The sequence below is a fragment of the Dendropsophus ebraccatus genome, chromosome 13 (genome assembly GCF_027789765.1).
Source record: "Dendropsophus ebraccatus isolate aDenEbr1 chromosome 13, aDenEbr1.pat, whole genome shotgun sequence".
In the NCBI taxonomy this organism is placed as follows: Eukaryota; Metazoa; Chordata; class Amphibia; order Anura; family Hylidae; genus Dendropsophus; species Dendropsophus ebraccatus.
Window position 1 is genome coordinate 60,840,146 of NC_091466.1, and position 18,528 is coordinate 60,858,673.

The window sequence follows — 18,528 nt, forward strand, 5'->3', positions numbered from 1 at the left end:
ACTGTATATCACTGCAGGGCCTGAATATAGGAGAACTAGAGGTCTCACCATGTTCATATTATAAATAAATATATATAATGCTGGTGCTGCTAGTTCTCTAGTATACAGCTCCTGCTCTGTGTGTGTGTATGTATATACACACACACACACACAGAAGGAGCTGTATACTAGAGAACTAGCAGCACCAGCATGATATATATATATAATCCTGTGACTGGGTCTGACTCCTCCAGAGTCCTGACTACTGCAGAGATCAGGAGATACAGGAGGAGAAAGATATGCAGCAGCCACATGTTTCTTCTGCTGCAAATCTTTCCTCGCCTGTCTCTCCATGATTTGCTCCTCAAAGGGGCCCGCCGAGGCTCTGTCGCCCAAGGGCCCACAAAAAGCTGGAGCCGGCCCTGCAAGTTAAAGGGAATCTGTCAGCTCTATGTCAAGTTTAGAGCTCAAGCTGCAGCATGCATGTCTTCTCCCTCCCCCACCCTCCTGGAAGCCAAACCCTGTACATTAATCATGCAGGAAAGAGAGAGGGAGGAGGAGGCGTCATGTGTGCTGTGGCTCTGCAACGCCTTCTTGACACTTGAGCTCTGAGTATGATCTAGAGCTCACAGATGACCTTTGCAGATACTTTGCTTCACTTAGCTTACAGTTTGAGAGGCCATATACACGTCTGTAGTTGCAGTCCGTGTTCCATCCAAATAAAAAAATATATATATATAATATTTTTTTTTTTTTTAATAAACTACAAGTAAATAAGGAGCACAAAACTTTTTTGTTTTAAAGGAGTAATTTACATATTTTCATTAATGGAATTTGGGAAATTAACTATATTGTACTTATTCGCTGTCCATGAACAATATTGAAGTGTTTTTTTTTTCTTTTTATCTTTAGTTCCATATTTTCTGACTTGACTAGCTCCATGTTGCTGTTTTTTATTTTTCAGGAGTCTGGGGGAGTGCATTCGCAGCCAACCTTGATGAAATTTGGGCTCGGGCATCTGGCACAGGCATACGCTGGTTTAATTCTTTGACCGATGTTATCAGGGTAATAGGTAAGGGATGTTTAATTGTGCTGCCGTTTATCTGGACAATATGGATTCCAGTAAAATAAAAAAATGATTGACTTGGAATGTTTAAAAACAAATACTGAAAAAAGCACTCCCATTCCCTAATTCCTGACATCACCACTCTGATGGCCCCATGTCCACACTGTTCTACTCTGACATGTTAACGCTGCAGGAAATGATTGCTTAGCCAATCACGGACCATAGTGGTGACCTGCCTCAGCCATTCACTGGCTAAGTGGGCATGTGGGGGATTAGGACAGGTGAGTATGTTTGTGGTTTTTTTTTTGTTTTTTTTTCTTATTTACCTTGTCCGGAACAGAAAATAGTTTCTGCTTGGCTGGAGGCATGTTAAACTCATATACTCCGCTACCCAAATCATTCCCTGCAGGAACTTCCCCCAGCTGCCTATCACTGACCACAGTTTTGACCCACCTCAGTCAATGACTGGCTGTGTGGGTAGTTCCTTGGATGACGTAATTTTGTAATATTTTTTTTTATTTCACTGTTTTATAACTTTTATTTCACACTTATAATGTATTAGAATACTCCTGGGAATCCCCTTTGATCATGCCACAGTCACTAAGCCCGGCAATTAAATGGTTAAATGGAAAGGATTGGAGTTTCCCCGACTCCATATATTTGCTAGGGAACTGATGCTGATATCTGAGTGTTGTACTATGTCAGTCAGCTCCATTGATAATAAACGTAGCGGAAATTCAGACATGCCTACGCACAAATCAATGTTTTTTTTTTTTCATTTTAGATGACTGCAAAAAAATGCACTTTCGTGATCCCACCCGTCTGCAGACACGCTTGGTGATGCCAGGGGGCATGGTTTCAGACCTCTTCCAGGATTTCTTTAAGTCACGGTTCACTGCTGGAGAACTGTATAACTTTACCAGAGGCCTCTATCTCTATAAGGACTATATGGGAGTAAGAGAGTTTGTGGCATGGAAAGGTATCCAGGGAGTTTGTACATTATTGGCAATCTGTCAGCTCTATATCATGTTCAGAGCTGCAGACATAGTTGAGAGATGAAACCATTTCGGTCTTTTAGCTGATAGCTGTTAGAAAAGTTATAAAATGTATGCTTTACTTCTAAGCCATAAAGTCAGAGAGGCTGTGCTGAGCTGCAGCATGCACAACTCCTCCTCCCCCACTCAACCCCTTGATATACATTAATCATGTAGGGAAAGGATGGGTGGGGGAGAGACAATGCATGCATGCTACAGCTTAGTCCGAACTCTACGGCTTGGAAGGAAAACATAATTTTATAACTGTGCAAACAGCCATCAGCTATATTATTTGTTGCATCTTCCTGTCTGCTGCCCTGAACATGATATAGAGCTGACAGATTCCCTTTAAATGATTGTATATATTTAGTAATGGCCATGGTAGTCCGTGTATAGAGCTTTATTTGCTTTCCCTTTCTCAGGAAATCACTTGGATGCTTTCCCCAATGAGTTAACACCAATGGAAGAGAATTTATACCTTGTGGATGGAGGATTCTCTATAAACTCTCCTTTTCCTGTGGTCTTACAGTCGGAGAGGGATGTTGATGTCATATTGTCTTTTAACTACTCTTGGCAAGCTCCATTTGAGGTAAGTCAGGGCGGACGCTCTACCAAATATATGTTTTGGCACATTGAATGCCACATTCCTCCTTGGAGCACCAGCATCATGAGCAGATACAAAGATGGCATTAGGGAATGTATGTATCAGCATGCTGTGATCTCTGTGAAGTACCTTGCAGCACACTGATATACTACTATGGGTCTACTACCTACTAACTGACCTCATTTTACCTGGTTCCGGTGGCTATCAGGGGCCAGAATCAGAATAATGCTGATTCCGTATTTCCCTTAGGTGGGAACGCAAGTTACGGAAACATTATAACCTTGGTGCAGTTTCTCTTAATTGTGTAAACAGTAGGGCGGCCAATCAGGGATAGATATTGGAGGTAAATCTAGGGCTATGGGAAAGCCTTCCAAGCTAATCATTGCATCTCCTCAGGGTTTGGGGAGTACTTGTAGCACAGTAGTGTAGCGTTCTGGTGCTTTCTTCATAGCAAGTGACACAGATTCAGTATATGTCCAGGGATTTCTGTGCCTATAAACTGCACTCCACTTCTGAGAACACAATCTATCCCTAAAGGTCCTTATACATCTTAAACTAAAGCAGACTATATCCACCGATGGCCTATCAGTGTCAGATAATAATGATGATGGTGGAGATAGGGGTCAGGTGTAATGAATTTTCACTGCCCAACCCCTTTTTTCTCAGAAAGATAAGCCACCACCAAAGCTGCCTGGCTACGGCTGACTCCTCCCCACAAGGAACACATGACCATTCAACCCAGGAGAGCCCAGGAGAGATAACATTTTGGCCGACAGTTACTGAAGTTTATACCTTCAATACCGTATTCTTTTCAACTAATGTGCCAATTGTTCTTAAAGTCACTGTTATTTTTTTTATTTTTTTTTGCTGAAATCAATAGTACAGGGGATTTTAAGAAACTTAAATTGGGTTTATTAGCCGAAAAATGCATTTTTATCATGAAAAAGCAGTTTGAAGCTCTCCCCCCTGTCTTCATGGTTCTCTTATGGAGAGGAGAGGGGTGGAGGGAGATGAGGCACCAAAACAGGACAACAAAGAGTTAATTTACAGCTACATCACCGGGCTATCTCCTCTGAAGTCACTATTGACCTCTCTGACCTCTGAATACCGGCTTTCACACAGGTCCCGCTGTGTAATCCTTCGTTCTCTGCTGGCGACTTATCTCCCTCCTCCCCCCTCCATAGGTTACACAGGGCTAGACTGATGTAAAAGAGTCTAGATCTCCTGATACTGAGCAGTGAAGGGGAGAGAGGAGGGGGGGGGGCTGGGGAAGGTCTTTTTGAATGCAGATAATGGCATATTTGCCTAGAAAACCCAATTACAAAGTTTCTTAAAATGGCCTGTAATATTGATTTCTGCAAAAAAAAAAAAAAAACATACGGCAGTGACACTTTAAGCATTTGTGAAGTAGTGTTGTTAATGTAGATGACATTAGATTTGGGTGCAGTCTATAAACCACCACCTTCTTCCTGCTCACCACCATTATTCTTCATATAGTTTTCTTGTCTTAAAAGGTTCTGCAACTGACGTCAAAATACTGCAGGGAGAGAGGCATCCCGTTTCCCAAGATTACCGTGACGGAAGCAGACGAGAAGCAGCCTAAAGAATGCTATGTGTTCATGGATGCTGATAATGCTAGAGTTCCCATAGTGCTTCACTTTCCTCTGGTGAATGACACGTTTCACACGTACAAAGCACCAGGTAATTGTTCAGAACTGTATTGACGTAGTCAACTAACTTCCTAAAAAAATTGTGTAGGGGTGCCACAATGTACAATAAGATAAGAAGATTGCAGATATTATACTTCAACTGATTGACACCTACCTTCTGGATAAGACCATACAACGGTATAATGTGTATGGGCTCCTCCTAATTGTATCTTGGCAGATGATGTCAGGGTAAAGAAGCATTAGACATGTTAAATTCCTACTGCCCCAATACTTTTGTTTTCCCTTGGGTTGAGCTGCTACCAAAGCAGTTTCTATGTTATGCTTGAAATTTTTTTAATAAACTTTTTTTTTTGTACACTATCATGAGGTCAGCCATCTTGCCAAGGAAATTTTAAAATGGGTTTTCCCATCTCTCTGGCATTACACATGTCTCCAGTAACAATACAAGCCTTTCAGACATGGGATGTCAGAAGGGTTCATAAAATAGCTGACATCAATGGTCGGGATCCCAGGCAACCGCTGTCATTATCACAGCAAGAAAAAGGGACCAAACTTGAAATGAAAGCAATTTTGCAATAAAGAGACATGAATTACAGCAAGCTGCATGAACCACAGACAACAACAGACAGGACCTGTCCTATTCAAAAGAACGATAAAGGCTTCAGACCATACTCCATGACCTTTGATAAAGGTCATCCTTCACTGAGGGGGATGCTGAGTTGTAAACAGCAGCAACTATTAGCCATATACTATATTTGTGTGTGTGTGTGTGTGTGTATATATAAATATATATACACCCCCTAGACTACCCTGGACCGGTACGTCCATACTTTCTATGCAGCTATGAAGCAAGCTCGCTTCATAGCCAGCAGTCGGGCCCTCACTATTACTACAGAACTGTCATTAACCCTTTAAACATTGCAGGAGCACCTCATGTCTCTTTCCAATCGGGACCTCTGCAGTCACGCTGCAGAGGTCCTGATTGCTTTCCCGGACTGCCGTAAGATTTTCTTACCTCCGTGCGATATGATCTGTGTTCTGCTTGTAGGGTCTGCCACATACAGGCTCTATGTGCAGAACAGCGATAACACTGATCACTGCTATGCTACGGACAGCATTGACAAGTGTATGCAATCTAGTGATTGTCTAGTCTCCACGGGGACTTAAAAAATGTCAAAAGTAAAAAAAAAAAAAAGTGAAAATGTTTTAAAAAATATCCCATAGCCCCTCCCCCAATAAAAATAAAATCACCCCCCTTTCCTATTACACAAATAAAATATGTAAAAATAATTAGACAATTATACACTCTACGGTATATGTTTAATCTATTAAAATAACAGTGTTCCCATACGGTGATTGGCGTGAACAAAAAGAGGGAAAAAACACCCGGATTGCTGATTTTTTTTTGTTAGAGTGTGTGTGTGTGTGTATAATTATTTTTTTTTTTCATAAAACATTAGAAAAGCGGTATAAATATGCATATTGTGTTTGAACTGACTTATACAATAAAGATATCCTATCAGTTTTACTGTAAAGTGCATTATGTAGACCCAGAAACCTCACAAAAGTTTTTTCCAATTTTACCCCATAAATAATACATTTATGGTAGATTGCAAGATGCCATTAGAAAGTAAACCTGTTCCTGGGGGAGAAAAAAAAACGAGCCCTTACGTAGCCCTTTAGATAGAAAAATAGGTTTATAAAAACCGAGCCCTTACGTAGCCCTTTAGATAGAAAAAAGTGCTATAACTCTTAGAAGGGGAAGGAGAAAGAAGTGAAAATGCAAAAATGAAAGTTGACCTAAATATATATTTTAGAATGTAAAATAAATTAAATAAAAAAAATTATGGATGTGCTGACCTTTTCATTTTTTTTTTATTTTTATTTTTTTTTAAATGTTACAGGAGTTCTCCGAGAGACAGATGAAGAAAAAGCTTTTGGAGATTTCCTCATTGAAGGAAAAGATTCTCCTTACAAGACCAAAAATTTTACCTATGAGCTCAATGATTTTAATAGACTGGTGGAGGTGAATCGTTACAACGTGCTGAACAACGAAGAAATGATCAAAAGTGCCCTGAAGGCAGCGCTGGATCGAAGGAAAAAGAAGGTGATTCATCGGGAACTAAAAAAAGAAAAGAAAGCGAAAGTCTGATAACAGAAAGAAGAAACTGTACACGTCGACTGCAATCTACAGATAAGACTTTACCTTGTAACTGGATGAATCAACATTCACTGGGAAAAACTGCAATAAAATTGCCATTATACAGTGTTCATACAGAGCAGCAGAAGCTTAAATACATTTTATTTTAAATATTGATCTGTGCTTAAAAGGGTTAAAGTGTGGCTGTCGTTATAACTTTTAAAATCTAAATCAGCAGTGGATGTGATATAAAGCAAGTTTGCGATATACATTCATTATTATTATTTTTTATATCATGCTGTAAAACAAAGCTGTACTTACCAGAAATCCAGGTCCAGTCTCCTGAAGGCAGATTTTCTGAATTGTGCTGGTTGAAAAAAAAGGGACTAAACCCAGGAATTCCGGCCAGTACAGAGAGTCACAGCTCAGTGTGTCCATCAGTGACATGACTGCCTTCTCTCTGTGAGCGCTCAGATGGCCTGGGATACACAGGACTTCCTGTTTTCTGACTGTTTCCTGTTTTATGAGAATAAAACAGTCAGAAAACAGGAAGTGCGTGTTTTCCATGATAACTAAAAAATAAATAATGAATGTAAATTGCAAACTTGCTTTATATCACATCTACTGTTGATTTAGATTTTGAAAGTTATAATGACAGGGACACTTTAAAAGGCTTCTTCCACAGCAAGTCATCTTAAAGGAATTGTATTGTCTACATTTTTTTAAATGTTAAGAAACAAATACTGATGTGTTTCATAGAGGCAACCATCTTGCCCAAGCTGCTTTAAACAGCATTTACAGATATGCTTTACAGCAAGCCCCGTGGACATAGACAACATTACTCTGGCCCAGGCTCTATTATTCATATGGGTAGGAATGGTTTCTGGCCATGCTCAGTGACCTCCGTAGATGCCTTTCCACAAGGGGAGAATGACCTCTATGAAGATTCTGGTTTTATATACTGGTTTTACCTTTCAATGTGATCCTGCCTGTGATGATAAGGAAGAGACTGCAGGAAAGTTACCTGCACAGCTATTTAATGGCAAACAATTGCCGTTGTTTTAAAATAACCAATTATTTGCCATTAATGGGAACCTGTTACCTTAGAACAGAAGCCCCGGGTGGAGCCCCGGGGAGCGGCTACTTCGTGGAGGGGCCGGCTTCTGGAGCGGGACTTGCAGGATGAGGTAAGTATCCGGGGCTCCACCAGGGGGTCAGGCGGGTTCTTCCCTCTGTTCTAAGGTGACAGGTTCCCCTAAAATGACAGCCATGCACTCAATTTCAACAGTGTGTGAACATAGCCTTTCTGTGTTTTCAATCCACACCTGGTCTTGGTTCCAAAATACTTAGCAAAATTACTGTGTGGGAACATAGCCTCATAGTGAATTTGATTAAAGGCGTTGGGTACTTACTAATACTGTATATTGAACTCTCTTATTATTAAGTGTACTCACTGTATATACTGACAGCAGCTCCCTGTCTACCTCATAGAGGTACAGTTAGACTCCCTTCCTCCAGGCTGTTCTGTCCTGCTCTGTGGTGAGGCTGTCCATAAGATGGCCAACATGGAGAAACATGTGACCATGTTCTGCCCCCAGGTGTTCTCCATTGGCAAATACAGGCTCATTAGTGGACACTGGGGTGGGACATGGTCACATGCTCCTCCATGTCAGCCATCTTGTAGACAGACTCACCACAAAGCAGCCCAGCACAGCCTGAAGGAGGGGAGTCTAATTTTAGCTCTATGAGGTACATAGGGAGCTGCTGTCAGTATATCCGTATATACAGTAAGTACACTTACTAATACTGTACACTGAGCTTATTTTTACTATAAAGCTGCCAACCCCTTTAAGTTTTCTATTGCAAAGATGCGATCAAGAGCAGTAAGGAAAGCACTGGGGGTTGGTTACAGGGCTCCATAAACACTGACTGACTGGTGTGATTACATAATGATCGTTACGGCCCTTCGTTTTCTAGCTTGCCATAAAAAAAACAACACTATTGTGTTACCATAATAAGTAATAATCAATAATGCTTCCTATGGAAAATAAAATGTTCTTTTATTTCCCATACTTGACAATATCTTCATTAGAGATGAGCGCAAATCGAGGATGCTTGAGTCTGATCATTCTGTATTTGCTTATCGCTCTGTGCAATGGAGCCCTTAATCGGCCAAATTGGGCCGATTATATCGCTCCATGTATTAGAAACAACGATCAGTTGATGAAATAATCATCGACTGATCGTTGGTTTAAGTTTTGACCTTAAATCGTCAGGCGTGACCACATATCGCTACGTGTATTAGCGATGCGTGGCCGACAGCTGATTGCCCAAACACCTGATACCTTACCTCTCACTGCTCCCAGTCTTCTCTCTTGTGCTCCGCAGCTTCCCGCTCCCAGCGTCAGCAACATCTGAGCATCCTGCCAGCTGACAGGCTGCTTGGAAGCTGCAGCCACCGGGACTAGGAAGCTGCAAAGCACAGGAGAGAAGACCGGGAGCAGAGAGAGGTAAGGTATCAGGTGTTTTGTCAAGGGCAGCATGGACATCGCTAACGATGTCCATGCAGCCCTTTCTGCCCGATTATCAGGCAGGCTTATGGTGCGTTTACACAGGGAGATTTATCTGACAGATTTTTGAAGCCAAAGCCAGGAATGGATTTGAAAAGAGCAGAAATCTCAGTCTTTCCTTTATGACCTGATCTCTGTTTATAGTCTGTTTCTGGTTTTGGCTTCAAAAATCTGTCTGTCTGTGTAAATGCACCATAATAGGTCCAGTAAACGAGTGCTGATCTAGCAGACTGGGCCGTAATCAGCACGTGTAATAGGACCCTAACAGTGGCTGTAGAAGTTGGATGCAGTCCTAGGGAGTTCTGGAAAACATGGAAACAGCTGATGGCTGTATCCATATTTTCCTGGCAACCTTAGGGCTGCATCCAACTTCTACAGCCACTGTTATTTAAATGCTGAATGATCGGACTCTGGTTGCGCTTATATCTAATCTTGACCTCAGAAGAAATCCTGGAAACAAAGGCAAAGTAACATAACATTGCACTTATTGCATCCCAACAACCAGGCCAACTGCAGTGGTCAACTATATTTCTCTAGCAATAAGTCAATTAGGCATATAAGTATCCACCCTATTATGCTGTGTTCACTTGAAAATACATCATTTAATTGCAGTAATTGATCATTGAATTGTCATCCAGCTGTCCATCATTGCATAAACGCGATGAAACTCTGTGTGCACACATACCCTAAAGCTGGTTACCAGAGCGGGAAGGGATCTCTGTCCCTTAGCCTGAGCTACAGTTCAAGGTAAGGAAGGTTTTTATACTGCTCTTTTCACATTGCCCCCTAATATACTAATCTGGGGTTATAATGCTGCCCTGTTCATGCTTGCCTCAGTCATATATGTACCTAACAGATGGCTCTTTTTTGCACACGCCATACATACTTGACAATATATACTTATATTATCAGGCTGGCCATTCTATTACGTCCTGTGGGTGGTCTGTTTCCATACTGTCCTGTGGTTGTGATGCCACTGTGTGGGTATTTTTTTTTTTTTTTTGCTGCTGCTGTGTCCATGCTGGGTGTTGTAGTCCCTATGTGTGGTGGTTATTCAGCCCTTCCTGTGGTTATGTCTGGGATAATCTTCCTGTTTACGGTCTGGTCACACATGACAGATTTTTAGAATTCTGCCACTGTAGTGTTTTAGCCAAAAACTAAAAGGAGGCAATACACCTTCAATAACTAACAGACGAACAAGCATTTGGCTATCAGTTATCTCTCCCATCCTCCCCATACACAGGAATGTTTTGCACTGCCTCCAACCTGATGTGTCTCAGAGCAGTAAGATTGGCAGTGATGCAGTCAGTCAATACTAATGTAGATACCAGGTACTACCGTATTTCCCGGCATATAAGACAACTTTTTAACCCCGAAAATTCTTCTTAGTCAGGGGTCGTCTTATATGCCGGGTATGGTCGTCCCATATGGTGGTGGTGGGCTCAAAAATGGCTGCATCCCCATTGTATGGGGCGACTACTATAAAAACAAACAAACAAAAAAAAAAAACAGTTAACTCACCTGGGGCCCGTTCCCGGCGCAGGCAGAGTGACATACACTGCCAGCACCGGAGACTGAGATCCCCCAATCTCTCCCGGGCAGCCAAGCGTCTCATTGGAGACACTTAGCTGCTGGCAGAGCTTGGGGAGGATGAGAGAGGCACTGGAAGTTCCCGAAGCCTCTCGCATTCTCCTGAAGCTCTCCCGGTAGCTGAGCGTCTCCGATGAGACGCTCGGTTGCCAGGGAGAGGTTGGGGATCTCTGTCTTCGGCGCTGGCAGTGTACGTCACACTGCCTGCGTCGGGAACGGGCCCAGGCGGAGTTAAATGTTGTTTTTATTTTTTGATTTAGCTACAGTTAACCCCTGCCTGACTGCATCAGGGCTGCGGTCAAGCAGTGGATAACATTTTAAAAGTCAGGGGTCGTCTTATATGCCCAGTTGCCTTATACGCCGGAAAATACAGTAGTACTACTGTCCATTATATTCTACATAAACATGAAGCACCAGATCACTTATGCCCACACAATACAAGCCTCGGACCACCGGTGCAGAATCCCATATCACATAATGGGGATATCAGTGTCGAGCAAACTTCCAGTTTCTGTCCTGATTCGGCATCTTCTCCAAAAACAAATGCTCAGAATTTAACTTTCCCTTACGTCCCATTGGCATCACAACATATGGGGTAAATTCGCCCCTGCGAGCCCCTGGGACGAAGGAATATTTAATGAAAAAATAACAATTAAATTTTAATCCCCTCCTCCATGAGGTATAAATAGGCTCCACCTCCCCCTAGACCTCAGTCTTTTTTTACTTCGTTGCTGTTAGCCCTAGGGGACTTTGTCCCTCCTCCGTTTTTATGCTTTGTTAACCTGTTGCATTCAGGTTTTCCCTCCAGGTAATGATTGCTGGGATGCCGCTGGAGCCGGTGTCCAGGTAGTATCCTGATATTTGCTTCTGCAGGTCTTAGCTTTTAAGTTTTTCTTACCTAGTGCTTCTTGGAACGCACTCTGCGTGTCACCCGAGCCGCTGGCTTTTCTTCCAGTCGCGTTCGACTGTGGAACGCATCGGCGCTGCGTGCGTCTCAGCACTGCGGCGTCGGCGTCATGTCACTTCCGGGGGCCGGCAGCGGCGCACTCTCTGCATGCCGGATTAGCTGTGTGTCCAAGGCAGAGGGTAAGCTGTTGCTACCTCTAGGTCTGGCTGTCTTCCTCTGGAAGGATTTTCTGTGGCTCATTTGGATCTAATAGAAAACATCTGAGTGCAAAGTGCTGTGATCTCTCTTCTATATACTTAAAAGTAAGTGTTGCTGCCACCTAGTGTCTCTTTCCGATATCACTCTAGCCAGGCTAGTGGTTTATATGTATTGTAATACATTGATTATTTGCAGATGTCTGAAATGGAGACCAGTCCTGCTGCTGGCAAAAGACCTTCTAAGGAAGCACTTCATGTACCGAGTGTGAGACTCCTCTACCTGACTGCTATGGATACCATAGGAGGATCATTTTTTCCAGATAAGATTCATCCTTTCTTTCATAAAAATATTTATGAATGCCTAAAAATATTTATAATGCCTAAGTACGCTGTCCTTCATGCAGACCAAAACCTATGAGGAGCCTGATGTTCAGGATGTAGTTGTATGGGTCAAGGACTATGTGCAAAAGACTTTAGCGGCTAATGAGAATCGCCGCCCGTGTCCTAAGTTAAAGACCAAATGGAGTATTTCTCTCTCTACTCCCAGCCTCTGAGTATATTACTTTATGGCTGTAGGATTATGGTCATTTTCAGTTTTACTGTGATTGATGAAGTTAACTCATCATCTTCTTCTGAAACCTCTTCTACTTCTGAAGATGAGAAAGAATTATTCAGGGGGTATTTCACAGCTGATAGAATTCACAAGCTCTGCTAAGCTGTGCAAGCTGAAATACACCCTGAGGAAATAGAAGAGGATAGGATTGGTCCTCCTCAAAAAAGCCTAGGGCTTTTTCTGTGGGTAAGACTTCAGTGTCTATGTTACAGGCGGAATGGAAGGAACCGGAAAAGGCTCCGGGTTTGAGCAAGAGGTTTAAGACCTTATATGTTCTCAAGGAAGAACAATGTAAGGACTGGATTGAGCCTCCAAAGGTGGACCCGGCCATAGCCAAACTGTCAAAATGTACTGTGCTGCCTGCGGAGGACGGATCCAATCTTAAGGATCCGATGGATAGAAGGGTGGAGGTAGCCCTCAAGAGATCATATACGGCAGCGGCAGCCCAAGGGGCAGTCTCCATTTCTTCTTTTGAGGTTTCTAGAAGCCTAAGAAGATGGCTGACCAAGGTCCAGGAAAATTGGAAGGTAGAGCTAGCAGGGACAAGGTCCTTCGCTCCTTAAAAAAGGTCATTATGGCCATTGACTTCCTCTGCGATGATGCATCTCAGGGAACCAGGTTAGCGTAAAAAAAACTAGTACGCTCTCAACCGCTGCCGAAGGGCGCTATGGTTAAAACCCTGGGTTGGAGATGCTAACTCCAAAATTCAGCTCTGTAATATGGAGTTCCAGCCAGGTAGGCTGTTTGGCTCTGAGCTGGATAAATTAATGGAGGAATTGTCTGACAAGGAGGGGAAGTCCCTACCATTGTCCTATAAGAGCGGTGATTCCTTTCGCAGAGCAAAATCTCCTCAGCGAGGCAAAGGGAGATACCAGTACAGAGGTCGAGGAAGAAACTATTCCAGAAGAGGTTCCGGGAAGCAGCAGAATAAGGACACCAACAAGAAACCAGACTTCTGACGCAGAAGCTGTCCAGTGGGAACACGTCTGAGTTTGTTTCTCCCTGCCTGGGAAGAATTAAGAAAAGATCACTGGGTGTTAAATATTATTCAAAATGGTTATGTCCTTCATTTATCATCTCTTCCTCCTCCAAGATTTCTTCTGTCAAGAAATCTTAAGCCAGAAAGACACTTAGTCCTAGAGACAGAAATTCTTCGCCTCCTTTCCATTGAGGCTCTAGAGGATGTTCCTCTATCTGAGATCGGTCAGGGAGTTTACTCCCCAGTGTTACTAGTGCTGAAGCCATCCGGAAATTGGAGGCTTATTATAGATTTGCGATATCTCAACAGATGCATCGTAAAGAAGACTTTCCACATGGAGAACATAAGATCGGTAAAATCTATCCTCCAGGAGGGAGATTTTATGGTCACCATAGATCTACCGGATGCATATCTTCATGTACCGATTCTGAAGGCTCACAGGAGAGCCTTCGCCATCCAAATCCAGGGGAAGGTAAGACACTTACAATTCAAAGTCCTTCCACCCGGAATACCTCCGCACCCTTTGTTTTCACAAAGGTAGTGTCACCATGATGGTTCGCTTCCGTTTACAGGGGATAAAGTTATCCCTTACCTGGATGATTGGTTGATTATGACTCAGACTCAGGATCTTCTGAGAGTTCAGTTGAACTATGTCCAGGACATACTTCAACAATTAGGTTGGCTTATCAACATAGAGAAATCAGACTTAATTCCTAATTCCTCCTCGTCAGGTATCCATAAGAACATAAATGCGCTTTTTAGGGCTCCTTGCCTCAGCTGCGGACGCGGTGCCATGGGCGTTATGGCACATGAGATTTCTTCAGAGAGAAGAACTAACAGTATGGAACCGAGGACTGAAGGACTTGGATGCGATGCATGTTCTATCGACTCAAACAAGACATTCTCTAATGTGGTGGAGACAAGTCAAACATGGAGTTTATTTTCAGAACCACACTGGATAACCATCACGACGGATGCTTCAGGAACAGGTTGGGGAGCTCATCTGACAGTCATCACGACTGCAGGATCTTGGAGTCAACAGGAATCCGCTCTGCCCTCCAACGTGAGGGAGCTTAGAGCGATTTACCTAGCTCTTCTTCATTTTTCTCCTCCTATTTTACAGAGAGCAGTCAGAATCCGGATGAACGACATGACCTGTGTGGCGTACCTAAACAGGGAGGTACCAGATCCCCTTCTCTCCTCAGGGAAGTAGAGAAGATTTTTCTGTTGGGCAGAAACCAGAATAACCAGACTCTCTGCGATTCATATCAGGGGTGTCGACAATATATTGGCGGATTGACTGAGTCGAGGCCTGACATTACCGGGGGAATGGTCTCTCTCAAGGAGAGTGTTTATTCAGTTAACCCAGAGGTGGGGGCTTCCTCAGAGAGACCTCATGGCATCAGCAAGCAATGCCAAACTGAGGAATTTCTGTTCCCTTTACAGGGCAGACAATCCCACGGTAGTGGACTCAATGACAATACCATGGACATACCAGCTGGCGTATATCTTTCCTCCCATAGCCATGATTCCCAGAGTTTGATGAAGATCAGTTGTCAGTGATAATATTAACTTCCTTCTGGCCGAAGAGGGCATGGTTCACCCTGCCCATGAATATGAGCAGAGGGGAATTTTGGAGATTACCTCTGCATCCGGATCTAATATTCCAGGGTCAACATCTGTGCAGGAATCTTTCCAGCCTCAGCTTGACAGCTCGGAGACTGAGAGGACCGTATTGGACTCTAGTTTTTCTGAGAAGGTATAGTATACCCTTTCTCACGCTCGTAGTTGCACTACAAATAAATCTTATGCACGGATTTGGAAGATTTTCAAGATTGGTGTGTAAGCAGGAGTATTGATGGACTTAAACCTTCTACTCCACAGTCATTGGAGTTTTTACAGGAAGGCTTCTATAAAGGATTAAAACCTAGTTCCATCAAGGTGCAGATAGCAGCCCTCTCTGCACACCTAAACTCACGTTTCTTTCAGATCTTGGAGGTAAAGAATTTTGTTAAGGCTAGACTAGGCCTAACCTGGTAAAGCAGGTAGACCCATGGGACTTATCCTTTGTGTTGAGACGCCTGTGTCTTCCTCCCTTTAAGCCTTGGGAGGAAGTAGACTTCAAGTTAACATTGAAAGTTTCTCTTTTACTAGCCATTACCTCTGCTAAGAGAGTTGGAGAACTTCAAGCCCTTGGCTCCGCACCTCCATACGTGACTTTTTCCCAAGACAAAGTTATCCTTAGGTTCCTTCCAGGATTCCTGCCTATGGTGGCTTCATTTGCCAACATCAACCAGCCAATAGTATTGCCTGTATTTTCTCCTACTGGATCATCTAAAGAAGACTTGGATCTTTCTTTATTGGACGTATCCAGAGCTATCAAGATCTATCTACATAGAGTAGGTGATTTTCGTAAAGACGAGAATTTCTTTATCCCTTTCGCAGGAAAGAACAAGGGGAGAAAGGCTTCAAAACCTTTAATATCCAGATGGATCTGTGACTCCATTGCCTTATGTTACTCCTCTGCTGATCTGGATCCACCAGAATTTACCAGGGCTCACTCTACTAGAGCTGTGGCCTCCACTTGGGCAGAGCGTGCCGCTGTGCCACTTGAGGACATATGCCAGGCAGCTACCTGGTCGTCTTTGACAACCTTTGTGAGATATTTCAGGCTGGATACTTCTTTCTTGTCAAGAACAACCTTTGCAAGATCTGTTCTTAATGCGGACGTAATAAATAACCCGCCCATTGGGGATAATGCTTGCTAATTCCCCATATGTTGTGATGCCAATGGGACGTAAGGGAAGCTAAAATTATTATGTTAATTTGTTTTCCCTAAGACCCATTGGCATCACAAGACTCCCTCCCTGTGTTTTATGTTTCTTTATAATTAGACTGAGGTCTAGGGGGAGGTGGAGCCTATTTATACCTCATGGAGGAGGGGATTAAAATTTAATTGTTATTTTTTCATTAAATATTCCTTCGTCCCAGGGGCTCGCAGGGGCGAATTTACCCCATATGTTGTGATGCCAATGGGTCTTAGGGAAAACAAATTAACATAATAATTTTAGCTTAGCATCTGCAGAACTTGGTTGCCATCTTAGAGGCTCCCAGGAAAACATGGATAGAGTCTGTGACTCCCCAGGGCAGCATCTAACTTTTCCAGAAGCAGAGAATCACATGGTGAGTGTTCAGGTTCGGAGAAGTTGCCTAACCTGGATAGAAACTGGAAGTTTCCTCAAAGTGTCAATGTCGTTTGTAAAAACTTTTAGTCATATCGAAAGTTTTGATTAGAGATGAGTGAATTTACAGTAATAACAAAGCATCAGCCTGCTTCCATTTAAATGACTGGCACTCCATTCTGTGTGCCTAAAAAAATTTGCATCCAGTCCTGGGAAACATGACCCAGTTTCTGAGTGTTTAGACCTGTACTAATCAGGAGAACGAGTGGGGAGAGGACAGTGTTGCTGTGCATCCGCTACCCGCTCTATTTTAGAAGGAAAATAAAAAAAAAAGTCAGTTGAAGTCTATGGAGCCTATGAACCTGACTCTTTTTCTCTAAAACAGAGCAGGAGTAGACTATGTAGTCATCCCCTTTTTGTGCCCCATACACACTATTAGCCGCCTTCTGTGCGCACATTTAGTATGACTCCCCCATGTCCCTGAACTGTAGGGGGACTCAAACTCACCTCTCCCAGCTCCCATGCTGAGTCCTCCTCTGCTGGACCTAAATCTTCAGCAGATATAAAATGTCATTGTAACAAGGAGTAGAGTCTGATACCTCTGATCTTTTCCTAAAGAATTTACAGAAATAGATGTATTTGCCACCAGAAAGAACCGCATGTTCAAGAAATTCTGTTTTCTCAGCCCCGGATCAATTGCAGTCACTTTCCTCTAATACCTCTTATCCAAAGATGTCTAGAAAAACAGATGTGAAAGTTAGGGTGACTCTCAGCTTGCCTACTGACCCTAGTTCACTCTTGCATTGATGCTATTGAAAAATAGATATGGGAATCTGCCCAAGCCTCAGGACCTGGGAGTTTAGCATCTGGATCAGACTGGCTTTACTGGACTGCTTGGATGCATCATGTGTTTAGAGTGGTTTAAAAACAACTCTGTACCCACAATCTGCCCCCCAAAACCGCTTGTACCATCAGATAGCTGCTTTTAATCCAAGATCTGTCCTGGAGTCCGTTCAGCAGGTGAATCAGTTATTGTCCTAAAAGCTCATTTTAATCTTGCAGCCCTGTGTCAAATTGGCGTAGCCTAGAGAAATCCTGCATTCCTAATGATGAGGAGGGATGGAGAGGCGGTGCAGGCCTAGGGCACAGACACTCTAGGCCACACCAATTTGACACATGGCGGCAAATGTAAAAGCAGCTATCTGATGGTACAAGCGGTTTTAGGGGAGCAGATTGTGGGTACAGAGTTGCTTTAAACTTGCAGCCCTGTGTCAAATTGGAGTATCTGTTCCCTAGGCCTGCAACACCCCTATGTCCCTCATCACCATTTGACATTGCCTCTGACAGGATTTCTCCTGTTGATCCCTTGTCTGAACATTACACATGTGCTGATGACAAGTGATGAATAGGAGAAATTCTGCCAGGGCCATTCCTAATGAGGAGGGACGGAGGAGCGTGGCAGACCTAGGGCATGGGTACTCTAAGCCACGCCAGTTTGGCACAGGGCTGCATATTTAAAAGTTTCTTTAGGACAATAACTGCATCACCTGCCGAACAGACCACAGGACAGATTTTGGATTAAAATAAGCTATTCAAAGGTACAAGCGGTTTGCGAGGAGTCAGATTGTGGGTACAGAGTCATTGTAAGTATCTAAAGCAAGGGGCTCCATCCTAAGTAAGCTTCAGTATATGGTTTTTACGTTTTCCAGTATAAATTTTCTAAGACCCTTCTGTCCTCTACTTTCTACAGATTGGTCTTAAAAGTAGTTGTTGGGGGGGAGGGGGATAGAAAAGGCCTTACTGATTTTGTTATCCAGCACTCTTCGAGGGGATTAGGTAACAAGTTCTGTTGTGTTGGGGAAACCACAACTGCACCTGATATCCAATAGCTGCGCAATGTTGCAGCAACATGATTGAGACCGGCTTTGTGCCCAGTCACAGGTATAATTCTGAGATGTGCAGAGGTTAGAAGTGGGTGCTGGGACGCAGAATTTAAA

The 18,528-nt window shown here is 43.1% G+C and overlaps 1 protein-coding gene across 3 annotated transcripts in view; it reads left to right on the forward strand.

The window, feature by feature from the left end:
* PLA2G4F (phospholipase A2 group IVF) overlaps positions 1–6,624 on the forward strand; it is a 33,109-nt gene extending 26,485 nt beyond the window's left edge. For 2 of the 3 annotated variants that reach the window (XM_069949260.1, XM_069949259.1), the window contains 5 exons: positions 944–1,051; positions 1,830–2,024; positions 2,502–2,668; positions 4,198–4,384; positions 6,258–6,624. In XM_069949260.1, the coding sequence (XP_069805361.1) occupies positions 944–1,051; positions 1,830–2,024; positions 2,502–2,668; positions 4,198–4,384; positions 6,258–6,505 (905 nt within the window). In that variant the 3' untranslated portion in view covers positions 6,506–6,624. The remainder of the gene's footprint in view (positions 1–943; positions 1,052–1,829; positions 2,025–2,501; positions 2,669–4,197; positions 4,385–6,257) is intronic. The other variant, XM_069949262.1, reaches the window with a different exon arrangement.
* The last annotated feature ends 11,904 nt before the right edge of the window (positions 6,625–18,528 follow it).